The sequence below is a fragment of the Ruditapes philippinarum genome, unplaced genomic scaffold (genome assembly GCF_026571515.1).
Source record: "Ruditapes philippinarum isolate M1 unplaced genomic scaffold, ASM2657151v2 ctg12831_1_1_1_1, whole genome shotgun sequence".
Classification (NCBI taxonomy): Eukaryota; Metazoa; Mollusca; class Bivalvia; order Venerida; family Veneridae; genus Ruditapes; species Ruditapes philippinarum.
This window is the reverse complement of record NW_026865191.1, coordinates 8,944-24,928: the sequence shown is the minus strand read 5'-3', so window position 1 is coordinate 24,928 and position 15,985 is coordinate 8,944. Positions and strand designations below refer to the sequence as shown.

Here is a 15,985-nt window from a genome sequence, read left to right as displayed (position 1 = left end):
AGGCAAATTCTGCGCATCTTACCAATAACCCGCGCACCATTCAAACCACATAACTCTTATATTTAACATTATTTCTAAAATAAAACTCTAGCATCAAACGATCAAATACTCTTTTGGTATGACTACACTGGGTATTGACAAGTCGCTATATTCCTGTATATTTGAAAAGGATTTATAGCCAAGTTCTTTATAAACATCCTTGCATATTTCCTCCATTTTCTCAACAAGTTCCCATTTAAAAGTTTTTCTCCACCAATATGCTGTATTTTTCTTTCGCTCCGTCTCAACAGATGCTGCGTTCTTAGCAGCCGGATATTTAATGATTTCCGGATAATATTTATCATTTTCAGTCATACCTAAATAGTTATATAATATTTTAGACTTGTTTAAAACATCAACGCTAAAATCTTCGTAATAAATAAATCTGAATCTATCTGGGAATAATTTTTGCACTTTTTGACCTTCGCGAAAATCGTAAAGCATTTTATTGCACAATGATTCAGCGTTTTCTATAACCAACTTTTCCGTGCCTGCAGGGTACCAATCGGTCTCAATTCTAGAATTAATAATGGCACGTGGATCTCTGAAGAGATGAATGGCCTTGAGATTGTCACGTGACTGCAGAACAGGCGCCAATAGGTCTGTTGTAAGTCGTAATACTTTTGTGACTTTATGTGTAGAATCTTTACACTTTTTTGGCATATGTCGTTGAAAACATGTCTTATATTTACTCTTGTGTTTCAGACACTCTCTCATTGTATTCCAGCTTGGACCTGTTAATGGAAAAATATAAAATACAGTTTAATCGAGATTTAAAGCATGTCTAGCACATTAATTTGTAAAACTTCTAATATCGTTGCATAAGTTTCTCAATGATTTAATGTTTAATTATATAAAACTGTTTGTTTCACATTAATAAGAAAAATCAAAAGGACAGTTAAACAGCTAAAATGATTAGTGCATAACAAGCGACTGTAGAGAGAAAGTAGTCACTTTGTCGGTATCTATTGTTTTTGCCTTGTTCCCAGCAGAGCAAAAGTACGAAAAGATGTCACTTTGTCGTACTTTTTGTGATGATATTTAACGCCTAGCGAGCGGAGCGAAAAGCGAAAGCACGAAATTTCGACAAGGCGATGATTTTGTCGTATTTTCATATTTTCCTCTGTCTCGCTGCCAAACAAATATTCGACATGGCGCAAATCAGCCACCATAGATAAGTGTATTACCCAAACAAAAACAACACCAATTTAACAGCTAATTCAGTCACGAATTTCAAGGTCCAAAAGTAGAAAGAATTCTTATAACCTGACTGATTAAAACCTCATGTTGACATCTTACCAAATGTCTATATGTTTATATGTATACGCTATTTCATAAGACAGCATACGCATGTTGTAAGATGAGTTGTCTACTCGTATATGTATGACAATACAAAGTTAACGTTGGTATACGTTAGCGCTAAGAATTTCGTGAAGGAGTTCGCTTAGAACATGGTTAGGAATAAGAAGGTTATGGCATTAATGTGAAGTTTGATCTTGTTTTGTCTTTGAACGTCAATACATGCACGACAGTCAAGATAGAAATTTCAATATATCTGTCATGGATTGTGTCAAAAACTGTCTTAAAACAGCATTTTTGCAATTTGATTTGTTCTCATGCAGTTTATTTATTGTAAATCTAAAATTTTGTCACTATGATGTGCAGGTCAGTTATTGGAGTTGCACGAATGCATGCGTAAAGTATAATGTCATGTCACTCCTCCATGCGTTTATAATTGAGCCGCGTCAAGACAATACCAACATAGTGCGTTTGCGACCAGCATGGATCCAGACCAGCCGGAGCATCCGCGCAGTTCTGATCAGGAAATCCATGCCTGGTTTGCTTACCAACCCTATTACAAGTAGAATAAACTGAATAGCGAACACGCATGGATCTTGATCAGACTACTTACGGCGGAAATGCGCAGGCTGGTTGGATCCATTGCTGGTCGCAAACGCCCTATGTTGGTTTTTGTCATTGACGCGGCTCAATTGTAGAAGTCAGGACCTACAAGACAACGTACACATAGTCGCATGACAACGATCGTCGAGGCCGCATCCTTCTTTTGTATACATGTAATATTCAATACGAAAAAAAAAAAATTAAGTTTTTTGAAGAACATAGCAGGTCCATATTTATAACGAATAGAACAAACTTGATTCCTTTATAAGTATAGATAAGGTGTAAGATTCTTAAATCTGTCCATGTTTATTTGACCTTTTAAACAAACAGAATATTTGTCTTATCCTGCATGGAAATCAAAACGTTGTAACTTAAGACAAAACAGGACTATTGTCTTGTTTTCAAGTCGTGCACCTGTTATTGACCTTTCTAAACTCGTGTTACCGTTTGTCTATGTTTAGACGACTTTTTACAACTGATTGGTCAAATAAGAATTTACGTGTCATTTAACTGCATTTGAAGCGTAAGCATGAGGAGGAGTGGTACGTTTAACATGCACTGATATTGGGGTCTTCAAACGGCAACACAGGAGATCCTGTTTACATATGAGCCGTGTCACGACAAAACCAACATAATGGGTTTGCGATCAAGCCATGGATCCAGACCAGCCTGCGCATCCGCGCAGTCTGATCAGGATCCATGCTGTTCGCTTACAAACCCTATTACAAGTAGAGAAACTGATAGCAAACAGCATGGATCCTGATCAAACTGCGCGGATGCTGGTCGCAAACGCATTATGTGGTTTTGTCGTGATGCAGCTCAGATTAGTTAATCAAAAGATCAAGAATACATCCTGGAAGTTCTAGTTAGTTGCAACAACTTCGCACGCTGACACACAGTTCAAGCTACATTAAATAAATTTCATGAAAAAAGAATATCTACATTTTCGTTAATTAAATTTGTTTCATTTCGACTCCCGTTCTTATTTTTGGTGTTCCGACGACCAAAATGAGTTTTATAAGCCATAAAGTCTTCACCTCATAGTGATGAAACGGTCAATTTCAACGATAAATTCGCTAACCACAACTACTTTTCAAACACAAATTTTAACAACTTTACGTTTTCTGCAAATCTTAATCAAAGCTGCATGGCATAGCATTCTCAGAAATTCGATATTTGGTGTAGACTTTATAAAATATATAAAAACATGATGTCCAACACTTGACAACCGATTTTAGCGATATGCACTAGCCTGGAAGTAGCGATAGATCGATTTTTACCGTATACCTCAGAAAGATGTAGCTCTTTTGTTTACCAGGCGTGTAGTCGCGAAAAGGTTACTTTTCCTCTTTTGAAAAGCATTTGTCTTTTAAATAAAAAAAAAACAAACAAAAAAAACCCACTCCGCATTGACTAGAAACTTGAAGCATTTTGAGTAAAGTGACAACAAGACGAAAAAATGGTCTAGTCTTTGTGAATAAAAGAATTGATCTGATTAATTCGAACCAAAATCAGTCGTCTTTTATCTCATAATCTCACTAAAATCCCTTTTCCGAACTTGTACCCTTTTTCTCTGTTTTATGTTTGTCATGACAACTTACCTCCAAATTTGGCTGTAACTAAAGGTTCAAAAACCATGCGTTCATAGTCCTGGAACTGACAATCGTATGTATTGTGTAAGATATTTTTAGCTATCACCAGAGAACCAGGAGGTCGCCTGAAACAAGAACTCTGTTTATCAATAGTTCACGGTAATTAACTTTCAGAATGCGATTTATCAAAGATTTCAAAATAATGATAACTACTAGGGCTGTCATTGATTTTAGTGCAAAGCATATCAACGATATATCGATATATCGATAATACCTGTAATTACTTCTCTGTCGTTCACTTTCATACCTGTTTAAATGATTTCAGTTTAAAACATGTTTTGTACAGTCTATTGTCCACTGCAAATTTTTTTTCCAGACAATATTTTTTTTCACCATTGCTATGATATATTTCCACGATATGACAAAAGCATAACATTAGACATAAATAACTGCTTCTGTATATGTTTTGGGTGAATTTTTATAATTTCTAGACATTTAATTAATTAGTCAAAAGTATAGATTTTTTAATGTGTATCGATTATTGATAGGCAAAAAATATCAACGATAGATCGATATTGTCTCTATCGATGACAGCTCTAATAACTACGGAATCAATAAAGGGCCTCTATTTAGTGCGATCATAAGATGTAAGACGGTCGATTTTTTTTTCGCTTTGATTAGATGTTTTAACACAATTCAGTTCATTTTATTCAGAAAGACAAGGTCATGTATTGTCATTTTTACTCCCTTTTATCAAAATGCTTGAAGTTTTTTGTTTAAACGAATTGTTGTCAAAAAGATAAATGTTTTACAAAAAAAGAAAAGGTACATTTAGGCCGTAACATACTTCAAGTATATAGAGAATCGGTTTGGCAAAATAACGATTCTTCTAGTTTTTGTGAACATTATTGGTTTGTATTAAAACGTGTATTTAAATCAAATTACAATCAACCGACTTACACTTTTTGAATGCCTTTTAACTATTCCGTAGTATACAATGTCGTAACAATACTCTTGAATTATACTTTAGAATCACTGAATTCAATTCTGTAACTCAAAATGTTTATGGATTTATATCATAAAAATGATGCTCAAATGAAGATTTATCAATAATGAAAGTTCCAAAAAGCTTTATTTGTAAATATATTACCGAATTTACATTTTATGTAAGTAAAGGGAGGTAATTAAAAGTTTATTTTCCATAAAGCCTTAGCCCAGTTTTTCGGATATATTTCAATTATTACACACAATAAGCTGAAACATTTGCAATACATATTGAACAAATTCTTGGATGCTTGAAAATTGCTTTAGAAGAATAGTTATATACATATATTAAATTTCACGTTAGAGTTGTTACATCCTTAATTACGTGGATTTTTAATAAGTGTTGACGATAGAATAAAGCTTAAAGAGGTGATTGGATCGTGTGAGAGGTAACTGTTTCTATAATCTGACATGTATGTGGGTTGTCCTAATATTCTTCGACAAGATTGTTTAAAAGCCAAATAAAAAAGTACGAATTTGATATTTTGATATGTGATAAACCCATATAATGGACAAATTTTTCACAAGTTTACATAGAAAAATATCAACAAACGACAAAATGAAACCATTACTACCATGGTGACGATTTGATTCGCGGCGCACGTCAAACGTCAAAGACATTCGCTTGCATTTTCCAACAACTTCATTTTGATTTTTGTTTTCTGATCTTGAAGGATATACACGTCTCTGAGCAGCACATTTGCCACAGAATTTACGTATAAGAAAGCTAATATACGAAATACAAAGAGTATGGAGCAAATAAACATTATAAGTATAATGTTGCACAAAGTAAAATAAAAAATCAGGAGACGTATTGATTTAAATAGACATTAAAAAAACAAATGAGCCGCGCCATGTCAAAACCAACATAGTGGGTTTGCGACCAGCATGGATCCAGACCAGCCTGCACATCAGCGCAGTCTGATCAGGATCCATGCTGTTCGCTATCAGTTTCTCTACTTGTAATATGGTTGGTAATTGAACAGCATGGATCCTTATCAGACTGCGCGGATGCGCAGGCTGGTCTGGATCCATGCTGGACGCAAACGCACTTTGTTGGTTTTGTCGTGACGCGGCTCAAATCAGAAAGGTGGTCTTATGTTCAAGGTTTCTGCTGCTCGACTCGGTGATTTTGAGCAGTGATTGTTTAAATTATAAAACAGATATCTACAAATGACCTGTTCACAATAAAATCCTTTAAACCAAGCAATTTTCCTAAACTTCTAAACTGACACCAGGCTGAGCATTTTTTTACTTCCCAAATCATTAATTTTAGACATATTTCTTCCTAAAATTAAGAGACTAAGGCCTCTTTCTCATTATGTAAGAAAAATCAGGTAGGTTTGAGCTCTTTACATATCAAGGTCATGTTTCCTTTTGACACCGGAAGTAGCTCAAATTTTCTATTTTTAACTTGAAATACCCGATATTTCAAATGGTCCATCCAAATTCAAAGCTGGTTAAATACATGGTATTAATTTAGCTGATTAAAGGACAACGTTTGCTTTTTTTGCATTAACATGCATAAACATAAAAATATTTACTTTTTGTCAGCAGATGCCTTGTCTTGATATTCTGTCCCTGGCTCCACATGTCTGATAGAAAATATACAAAAGACAGACAATTTTTGAACAAAACACTCTGCAAATTTTTTACACAAAAATCATAATTTATAAAGAAGCATATGATGTCACTGACAGATATTTCGTAAGAATATATTACATGAGTGAGACTATCACACTAAATATGGTATTACGGTATATACCGGACAAGACGCTTGAATGATTTAAATACTTGCCTTTTCACCCGCCAAAATGCACTTGGTATTCCGGTATATACCGGACAAGACGCTTGAATCATTTAAATCAAAATGCTATAAACTTGCCTTTTCACCCGCCAAAATGCACTATCTAATTAATCTTCTCACACCGACTTATGTACGATAATGAATAAAAATGTTAAAAAATCGAAGAAAAAGAGCGTTTCTACTTTCGGATCATGATTTCTACTAGCGACTCCAACATTGTATGTAGTGAGTTAAATCCATTTAAAATAATGTTCACGAGACGGCTTGAGCATATAACCTGCCACATACCTGCATTCTAGACGATCAGCTTTACATACCGCGCTATTACCATGCAAATAAGTCCACTGTGAGATTTTCCACAAGGGTTCGTATACATAAAACGAATCTGATCTATATCCGAAAACCATACCAGTTAAAGAACTTCCGGCTCTCATGTAACTGTTTAAAAGTACGTCATAGCCTTGTGCTGGAAAGAAGCATCAACCAAAAGACACGATGAAAAGTCTGTTTTTGAAGTTTTAGATTAAAAAGCACATGGGGTGTTTAAACAGGGAATAGAATAAAGTTAGATAATTCAATCACATTCCAGTCAATTTTGTTATAACTTTTACCTTAGTAATAAATCAATTTTCCCATAGCTTTGTATCTTCGCCCCCTCCCCCTTCCCATCCTAAATAAATAAAATAAAATCCATCCGATTTTGAGCAGAGGGCATGTTAGCTATTTCAATTATAAATAAATACGTAAGTTTAGAATAATATTTAACATAATTTCATGAATATCACTTTTGAATATTTCAATAAAACATTTCCTTTTCAACAATTTTGGAGATATTAAAATAAAAAGTCGGTTTGTTACTAAATATCAAGTATAGGAGTAGATCGCTGCGACTGTTAAAAGTTTATTTAATGCGTCTGTGATGACTAGTGAGAAAAATACACTTACATTTGAGAACCGGCTTTTGGAGCTCAACGTCTTTAAAATCTTTGGTGAAATCTTTTTGGTGCTCAAGGTCTTTAAAGTCTTTGGTGAAATCTGTACCTTTATATTTAAGTACACGCATTTATCAGAACATGTCAGCTTAATATTTTTTATATATTTTATTATTATATTATTATTATTATGTATTTCAGGAAATAATGATCTAATTCCAGATTAGGTCTATTTCAGATCATTCGCTCACTACGTTTTTCATTCTTTTTGTGAAAAAAGTGATCCTAAAAAGATGTTATCAGGGACTCGGCAAACGTGGGTTTTCTAATCTAACAACTAATTTAGCCGTGATACAATATAGCTTAACGGTACAATATCTGTCTAACCTGTATTCGAAGGTGAAACATTACTGTAAAAGCTTGTTTGTACATACGGATTACCATGAAAAACTCCAAATGAGCCGCGTCACGACAAAACCAACATAGTGCGTTTGCGACCAGCATGGATCCAGACCAGCCTGAGCGTCCGCGCAGTCTGATCAGGATCCATACTGTTCGCTGTCAGTTTCTCAACTTGTAATAGAGTTGGTAAGCGAACAGCATGGATCCTGATCAGACTGTGCGGATGCGCAGGCTGGTCTGGATCCATGCTGGTCGCAAACCCACTATGTTGGTTTAGTCATGACGCGGCTCAAATTTTCTTAATTCCGTTGTTAGTCTATTGACTGATTATTACTCAAACACGGCTAAGAATACTACAAAAGTACGATGTTCAGTGATTTTCTTTATTATCGGTTTCATAGCCTTCTTTTAAAGTGTCCACGCCGATCTATTTTAATGAAAAAAAAAATCATGTTTTAGCAGGTACATAATTATATTAACATGGTTTTAGGCTTTTGTACCTCAGTAGAATTCCTATAAAGAAGTATGAGGAAAACTTTGCAAGTTCGTAGATTTATAAAAGAGAACAGTATGGTTTGAAGAGGTTACATACCTGATAAATGTACGTACTGCAAGTGTAAGCATATGACACCTGAATGTAAAATAAAATTTAGATGCAATAATTTAAAAAACAAACAACACTAAATAAAAAATAAAAAAGATATTTAAAAAAAAGAAAAAAAAAAGAAAAAAACACCATAACCTGGATTGAAAAATGTTGAATTCAAGACATGTGGTATCTTTAAGTTGCGCTATTAAAGTCCTGTTTTCATTCAGTAATAATTAACAAAATCCCCGAATTTTAATTGTCACATAAGTTATACTGTTCTAATGTTCTAATTATTGCGCAAATTTTCAAAGCATATTTATTAGTGTCACCCATATGTATTATTTTTTTTTGGATCGACTTCCCGTTGTTGTGACCGACTACATAACTGCTACTGCTAGTCTCGTTTCCTGCCGCCTATATTTACTAAGGAAAGTAGCGTAGTGTAAGGAACAAATAGACAAGTCCTTCAGAAGAATAACTGCATTGATGTCGGAAAGATTTGGTAATAAAAACTAAAACCAATTTCAAAGATATGGAGGCTCAAAAGCACCGCCTGACATAAAATTGAAATATTCTCAGTTGGAAACTTAGCATGTAATATTATTGGCTTAGTTAACACTTTTGTTATAGGTTTTTTTCTACATACATCAATACAACAAACTCTAATCATTATGTACAACAAAAACAAAGAACTCTGATCATTAGTTACACCCAAAACAAACACACGTCATTTATCAACCACTTATACGAAATATCTTCTCTCGTACACGTCTTTTATTCGAAACAATACTAGTCGCCCGTGGAGCCCAAGCTCTAAACAATTTGTGATCAAACAAAACAATAAAATCGCCACAAAATAAAGAACACAAAATGATTATTTTACACTATAAGATACAGTATAAACCACAAGCATTCAATCAACAATATTAACTTCACAAAATCTAATCAGCCTCAGAAAACAACTTAAACTAAAACACACAATATTTACAATTAAATATCTTCAAAAACAAAGCATTAGTAACTATAAAATTCTTGACAAGACATAATCACTCAATACAACTCAACCAATATAAACCATATATCTCAGATATAACTCAACAACCAAATATAATGCACCAACATAAACAACTAATTACAACTAATGAACCTTGATCAATTAAGATCACCACAATAAAATTCAACCAACTTCAACAAATCAACAAAACTCCCTTCAAAACAATCAAATTCTCTTCTAAAAAAATTAACGCTACACACTACACACACAGTGTGCCTTCTAAATTTCAAGGTCAACAAGGAAAGGCGGCGTTCAATGAACGCAACTCCCAAACGACCCCGCAGCAAGAACCAGCAGCATGTAGACCCTAAACAAAATAAGGACTGGGCGCTAGGCAGAGCACGGACAGGTTAATCATATAAATGATATTTAAAAAAGAAATAATAGTAACCGACAAGGAAAATAAAAGAAAACAAATAATAGATCGACCGACACACAGGCCCACAAAGCAAAGGGGAACAGGGGAAGGGGACTCGATGCCCGAGTAAGGGAGGGGCAAAAGACAAAAATAAACAAGAGCCCGGTTTGAGCCGGGTGATGCTCCCTGAATAGCTTTTGGGCACAGGAAAGTACACCTCTTGTATTTTCAGAGTTATGTCCCTGGAAAAAGTTCAAAGTGCAATAATTCCAAAAATAGGCAAAGCAGAGTTACTTTTGCACTGCACTTCTAATCAATGTGATATATCAACCTACAAAGTTTCTTGATGATATCTCTTATAATTTGCGAGTTATGTCCCGGACAACTTCAAAAAGTAAAAATAAACAAAGGGCAATAACTCCAGAATTAGGCAAGGCAGGGTTATGATTCTTGTGCACTGCATATCTACCCATTGAGATATATCTACCTACAATGTTTCATGTTGATATCTCTTATAGTTTTACAGCCATGTCCTGGACAAGATTTTTCTAAAAGGGAAGATAATTAAAAAATGAGGCTTAACAGAGTTATGGTTCCTTTGCACTGTACCTCTACTCAATGAGATCTATCTACCTACAATGTTTCATCTTGATATCTCTTTATGTTTTAAAGTTATGTTCCGGACAAAGTTCAAAGTGTTAAAATAAACAAAGGGCAATAACTCCAAAATTAGGACAAAAGAGTAATTGTTCTTATGCACTGCACATCTACCCATTGAGATCTATTCACCTACAAAGTTTCATGTAGATATCTCTTATAGTTTTAGAGTTATGCCCCGGACAAGATTTTTCTTTAAGGGGAGATAATTCAAAAACCGGGCAAAATAGAGTTATGGTTCTTTTACACTGCACTCCCCCTCAATGCCCTCTACCACTGTATGAAGTTTCAACAAATTATCTCAAAGGGTTTTCAAGTTATGCTCCATACAAGACAACGGACGGACAGACGGACGGACGTTCTAACAGGAGAGTAATTATGTGGCTACTCTATTGTTATCTCTATTGTTCTTTTTAGCCACACAAAAGAAAATAGCCACATAAAAGCATTACGGAATGAATGACATCAAAGAGAAAGAACAGTTACCTATTGTCCCTCTAGCCACATAATTACCATCCTGTGAGTGCGGACAGACAGACGGACGGACAGACGGACAAGGCGCCGACTATATGCTCCCCCGAAATATTTCGGGGAGCATAAAAACCAGGGTTAAAGGGAAAACACCAACCGTAGACGAGAAAACAACAAGAAAACAAACAAAGTACCATCCAAACAATATGAAATAACAAAGACATACATCTTAGGAACACAGAGGGGCACCGCCACGGAACGGTCAGCAGCACAAGCACCGCTGGATAGTCCAAACTGGCCAACGGCGCACCAAACCAAACTCTCAGCCCCACTGTGTTCCCACAAACGTGACAGCGCAAACAAAACGAGCCCCGCCAAGTGAAACTCCGACAGCTGCCATGCTCACAAAAGGCGAAACAAGCGAAACACCGAAACGATCAGAAAAATACAAAAGAAAACCCAACGACCACAATAAAAGCAACCAATGTCCAAAAGGAAGACAGAATAACAAGAAAATCACCCACAAGGGCACGAGGAAGCAAGGCATAAGACGAACACCAAAATAATTCAGTCCTAAAGGGCCTCAAAAACTGTCAACCACAGAGTCCCCTCCCGGCACGCAGCACGCAGTATGTCCCAAATCAGTAGGGCCACAATCTCTTTCAATAAAACACCCAATCATTTCAGCAAAATCAGCAGAAAAAAAACACCATAACCTTAAATCTTACAAGCCAGGCTGGCTTATCCCCCGTCGCAGAAGTGCCTCTTAATCACCACTGATTCCCAAAACCAAACCAAAATCACGTCTGCAAAACCTCGTAATGCATCCACGTAATCCATGACAGCGACCCAGCTCTTGAACCTTGCTGGTAATCGCATATTTGCTAGTTTAAAACGATTTTACATTTATATGTACGCAAATATAACTGTTCAGTGAAACATCTCAGGAACGATTATTATGACAATATCTACTGTGGATATAAATAATACCGCAGATAACCCTATTTTTTCAAAAGACGTTTTGTCGGTAGAATTTTATTGATTATTTAAGTATGTGTGTGTAAAAAATTACAGATACAAGTTTATAAAAATCACGTCGGGTAGTCGTTCATAACTGGTAGTCGATTAAACTTTTTTTTGCTATGAAGTGCCTATGATATCCCCAGTGCACGCAGTATAGGACTAGTCTGGGGTTCCTTTTCCTTACACCACGTTACTTTACGTAGTAAATATAGACAGGGAACCAGGCTAGCCTAACAGAAGGACACGCTATCGTTACTCGCTACATGATTAAAATTATTTAACCGACCCTTGATTCTCAGCAAGTAACTGTTAAATAAACTTCTAAACTTGTCTTGATATTTAAATTACCGCGGAAATTTACGACAGGGTGGATATATAAACATACTTACATCCAACGCAGTGACTTGTCTGTTATGAATGAATGACAATTTACTTATGATTGTATTTTTTTATGCTTTCAGATTCTGAGAAGCGATTTTATGAGGGCGATGAGAAAGAAGCGGGCCACGAAAATCGCCGACACGATATTTCATTACGACAACGCACCGTCTCATCGTGCGGCCGAAACACAGTACACAATCAGGAAACTCGGCTTCGAAGTCCTCGAGCACCCGGCCTACAGCCCTAACGTCATGTCATGGATCAACCGTTGTAAAAAGTGTGTTTCCTTTCACGAGAGTATTTCGAGAAGGACTAGGTGCGACGTTGGGCCGGTTTCACTGCGATTACCTTAGAAATACTTGAAATTGTACTATTAATTTTTATCCGATTTTATTGAAATTTTGTGTACATGTTTATTATATGTTTATTTACAAATTGTAAAGAGAACGTCAATTTCCCATGAATATTAAAAATATGGCAGCACTTTTCCGCGTATTTATTGAACAGCCCTCGTAAATAAATAAATAAATAAAATTCATTAATAAATTAATAAATAGATAACCCTGTTATAAAATAAATAAATTAACAAATAAATAAATCAATCAATAAATAAATTCATTGATAAATTAATAAATAAATAACCCTGTTATAAAATAAATAAATTAATGAATAAATAAATAGAATAAGTAAATAGAATAAGTAAATAAATTCATTAATAAATTAATATATAAATAACCAACACAATCACGTGTCTGTTATATTATAAATAAATAAATAAATAAATAAATAAATAAATAAATAAATAAATAAATAAATAAATAAATAAATAAATAAATAAATAAATAAATAAATAAATAAATAAATAAATTATTAAAAAAGATGAATAAATGAATATCTAAATTTTCAAGTAATTAATTAATAAATTATATGTATAAATTTGTTTGTTTTTTTAAATCAATTATTAAATAATAAATAAATGAATAAAGGGTTTATATATAAATAGCAATCACTTGTCTGCTGTATAATTAAATAATGAATACACGTAAATCGATAAATTTAATAAATACCTATGCCCCAAGCTAATGTCAATATAGTCCATTTGTTTTTAGTAGAAAGTGAATCTTTAATCCTTTGAAAAACACCCATCATTGTAATATAAGTGTACTGTATAAACTTTTATGACTCCATTTTTTTTGTCGTACAACTGACGTGATTTATTTGTAAAAGAACAAAATTGGATCGATATTTCCATTACAATTAACAATCGTGAAAAATTAGAACGAGGTCGCTTTGAATACATGTACCAACGACTGCCACGTTTTGTATTGTAATGACATACAACTTATTGAAGAAAAAATGACTCGTATTTCAAGTGATCGTGATCTATACAATACTCTTTATTTTAAGACGGTTACGGTTACGGATATCGGACCACAGTCAATATCACGCCTGTTTAACTCACAACGAGTGAAAAATGTCCATCGGTTAAAATGTTGTGAGCAACTTCCGTTCCTCGTTGTGAGCACCCGTCTAGGACGTTTGACACGATAAACAAGGTGAGTTTTTCATATTTTTTGAAGATTACAGACATTTATGTAAAAATATCGGAATGCAGTTAGCTAGCGATGTGTTTTCCGAGTATGCACATGTAAAGATATTGCATTTTGGTCGACAATTTGATGGAAATACCGTGCGACGCAGTCACTCGGGGTAGCTGGAAAACTGGAGACAACTTCTCTCCGGACCAAATTTTACATTGAAAACGTCGATTTTGGTGAAGTTTTGTGCATTCTTACCTTAAACAGATGCCCACAAGTCTTCAGCGTAAATTATTACATGAAAGTCTTCATAGAAACGAAGATATACCCTTATTTGCTTTAATCCACGTTGTGAGCACCATAACCTCGTTGTGAGCAAGACAAGCGCAGTGTGTGTCTGGTTTTAATATGTTATTCAGATGGTGAAAAAGGGGGCGTCCGTGGCTGAGTGGTTAAGGTCGTTGACTTCAAACCACTTGCCCCTCATCTCTTTTGGTTCGAATCCCGACGGGGACTTTGGATTCTTCCATGTGAGGAAGCTATCCAGCTAGATTACGGAAAGTTGGTGGTTCTACTCAGGTGCCCGTTCGTGCCTGAAATAATGCACGGAAGGGCACCTGAGGTCTTCCTCCACCAGTAAAGCTGGAACGTCGCTATATGACCAATACTGTGTCGATATGACGTAAAACCCAAAACAAACAAAAGATGGTGAAATATAATTATCAATCTACCAAAGCAATTAAAACGTTTTTGCACAGCAGCATTTCTTTGCAAGACGTTGTGCATATCCCGAAGGGAGGCATATTAGGTTTTCTCCTTGACCCCTGAATGGCCTTTACCTTTAAGGTCAAATTGTCCAAAAACATTTAAGATTGGCCATAATGTCCTTATTAGTAAATCAATTCAATTCATAATTAGGCACAACACCTCTTTGGACAAGGCCTTCCAACTCCAGTACTATTCTTTTCAGTGATTGGACATGGGGTCGTTCAAGGAGAGACAGAAGCGAGACATCAAGTATGTACTTGCCCTGGTCTGAAAAAGATTAGAACTACTAGAAAAACTGTCATTGATGCATAAAAATCCAAAAAAAGTTTTGGTCATGTCTCTTGCAAAAACATTCTTTTCAGTTAAACACGCTGTAAAATTAGCTAACCCAAAAGTGTACCAGTGGTGAAACACCGAAGTCAAGAAGATTTCTTAAAATGCCACTATTTCATGATGAAAATGCTATTTAAATGTCAAACACAGACTGTCATGAGCTTTCTAGGAAAGTCAGTGCAACTATAATCATGAAAAATGCTCGTGTACAGAGCAAACAAATGCTGAGAACTATTTGAATCTGTTATTATATGCGACTATCGTTTTTCGCGGAGGATTACTTATTTTGTGTATTGTAACTTTTAACACTTCACAAGTATATTCTTAGCTTAATAGATAATGGTAAACAAAAAACTACTTATACCTACAATTTTGCAGATGTTTTGCTGTTTGTGCAAATGGTGGTGAACTAAAAAGGGGAGGTAAATTATGTCTTTAATTGCATATACTTCGTGTTGCCAGAGTTAACATAGAGGGCAGTCTGTGTGATATAAACATGCATGTATTTATCCTGATTTTTATTCATGTTAGACTGGCCAAGTTATGTAGACAAAGAAGAACTATTGCAAAGAGAAACTATTGTGCAAAAACGTTTTGATTGCTTTTGGTAGATTGAAAATTGTATTCTCCCCACTTGAATTACATATTAAAACCAGACACGCACTGCGCTTGTCTTGCTCACAACGAGGTTATGGTGCTCACAACGAGGATTAAAGCAAAAAAGGGTATATCTTCCTTTCTATGAAGACTTTCATGTAATAATTTACGCTGAAGACTTGTGGGCATCTGTTTTAGGTTAGAATGCACAAAACGTCACCAGAATCGACGTTTTTCAATGTTAAATTTGGTCCGGAGAGAAGTTGTCTCCAGTTTTCCAGCTACCCCGAGTGACTGCGTCGCACGGTATTTCCATCAAATTGTCGACCAAAATGCAATATCTTTACATGTGCATACTCGGAAAACACATCGCTAGCTAACTGCATTCCGATATTTTTACATAAATGTCTGTAATCTTCAAAAAATATGAAAAACTCACCTTGTTTATCGTGTCAAACGTCCTAGACGGGTGCTCACAACGAGGAACGGAAGTTGCTC

General features: G+C 35.1%; 1 protein-coding gene across 1 annotated transcript; it reads right to left on the bottom strand.

Annotated features, from left to right (window-relative positions):
- Nucleotides 1–69: 69 nt before the first annotated feature.
- On the bottom strand, nucleotides 70–13,605 carry LOC132728145 (carbohydrate sulfotransferase 5-like). Its single transcript, XM_060713770.1, has 7 exons — nucleotides 13,319–13,605; nucleotides 8,311–8,349; nucleotides 7,330–7,425; nucleotides 6,673–6,850; nucleotides 6,122–6,172; nucleotides 3,543–3,658; nucleotides 70–773 (listed from the first exon to the last, which is right to left on the bottom strand). The coding sequence occupies exons 1-7, from the start codon at nucleotides 13,398–13,400 to the stop codon at nucleotides 94–96; spliced, it is 1,242 nt and encodes a 413-aa protein (XP_060569753.1). The 5' UTR covers nucleotides 13,401–13,605; the 3' UTR covers nucleotides 70–93.
- Nucleotides 13,606–15,985: the final 2,380 nt, after the last annotated feature.

What these genes read in the sequence shown, in the direction of transcription:
- LOC132728145 (XM_060713770.1), bottom strand. Translation starts at nt 13,400, where the DNA reads ATGATGGGTGTTTTTCAAAGGATTAAAGATTCACTTTCTACTAAAAAC. An exon ending in CCAAAAGCCGGTTCTCAAAT is followed by an intron (nt 6,851 to 7,329) that starts GTAAGTGTATTT and finishes GCTTCTTTCCAG; the next exon opens with CACAAGGCTATGACGTACTT. An exon ending in AAGGCATCTGCTGACAAAAA is followed by an intron (nt 3,659 to 6,121) that starts GTAAATATTTTT and finishes TTCTTGTTTCAG; the next exon opens with GCGACCTCCTGGTTCTCTGG.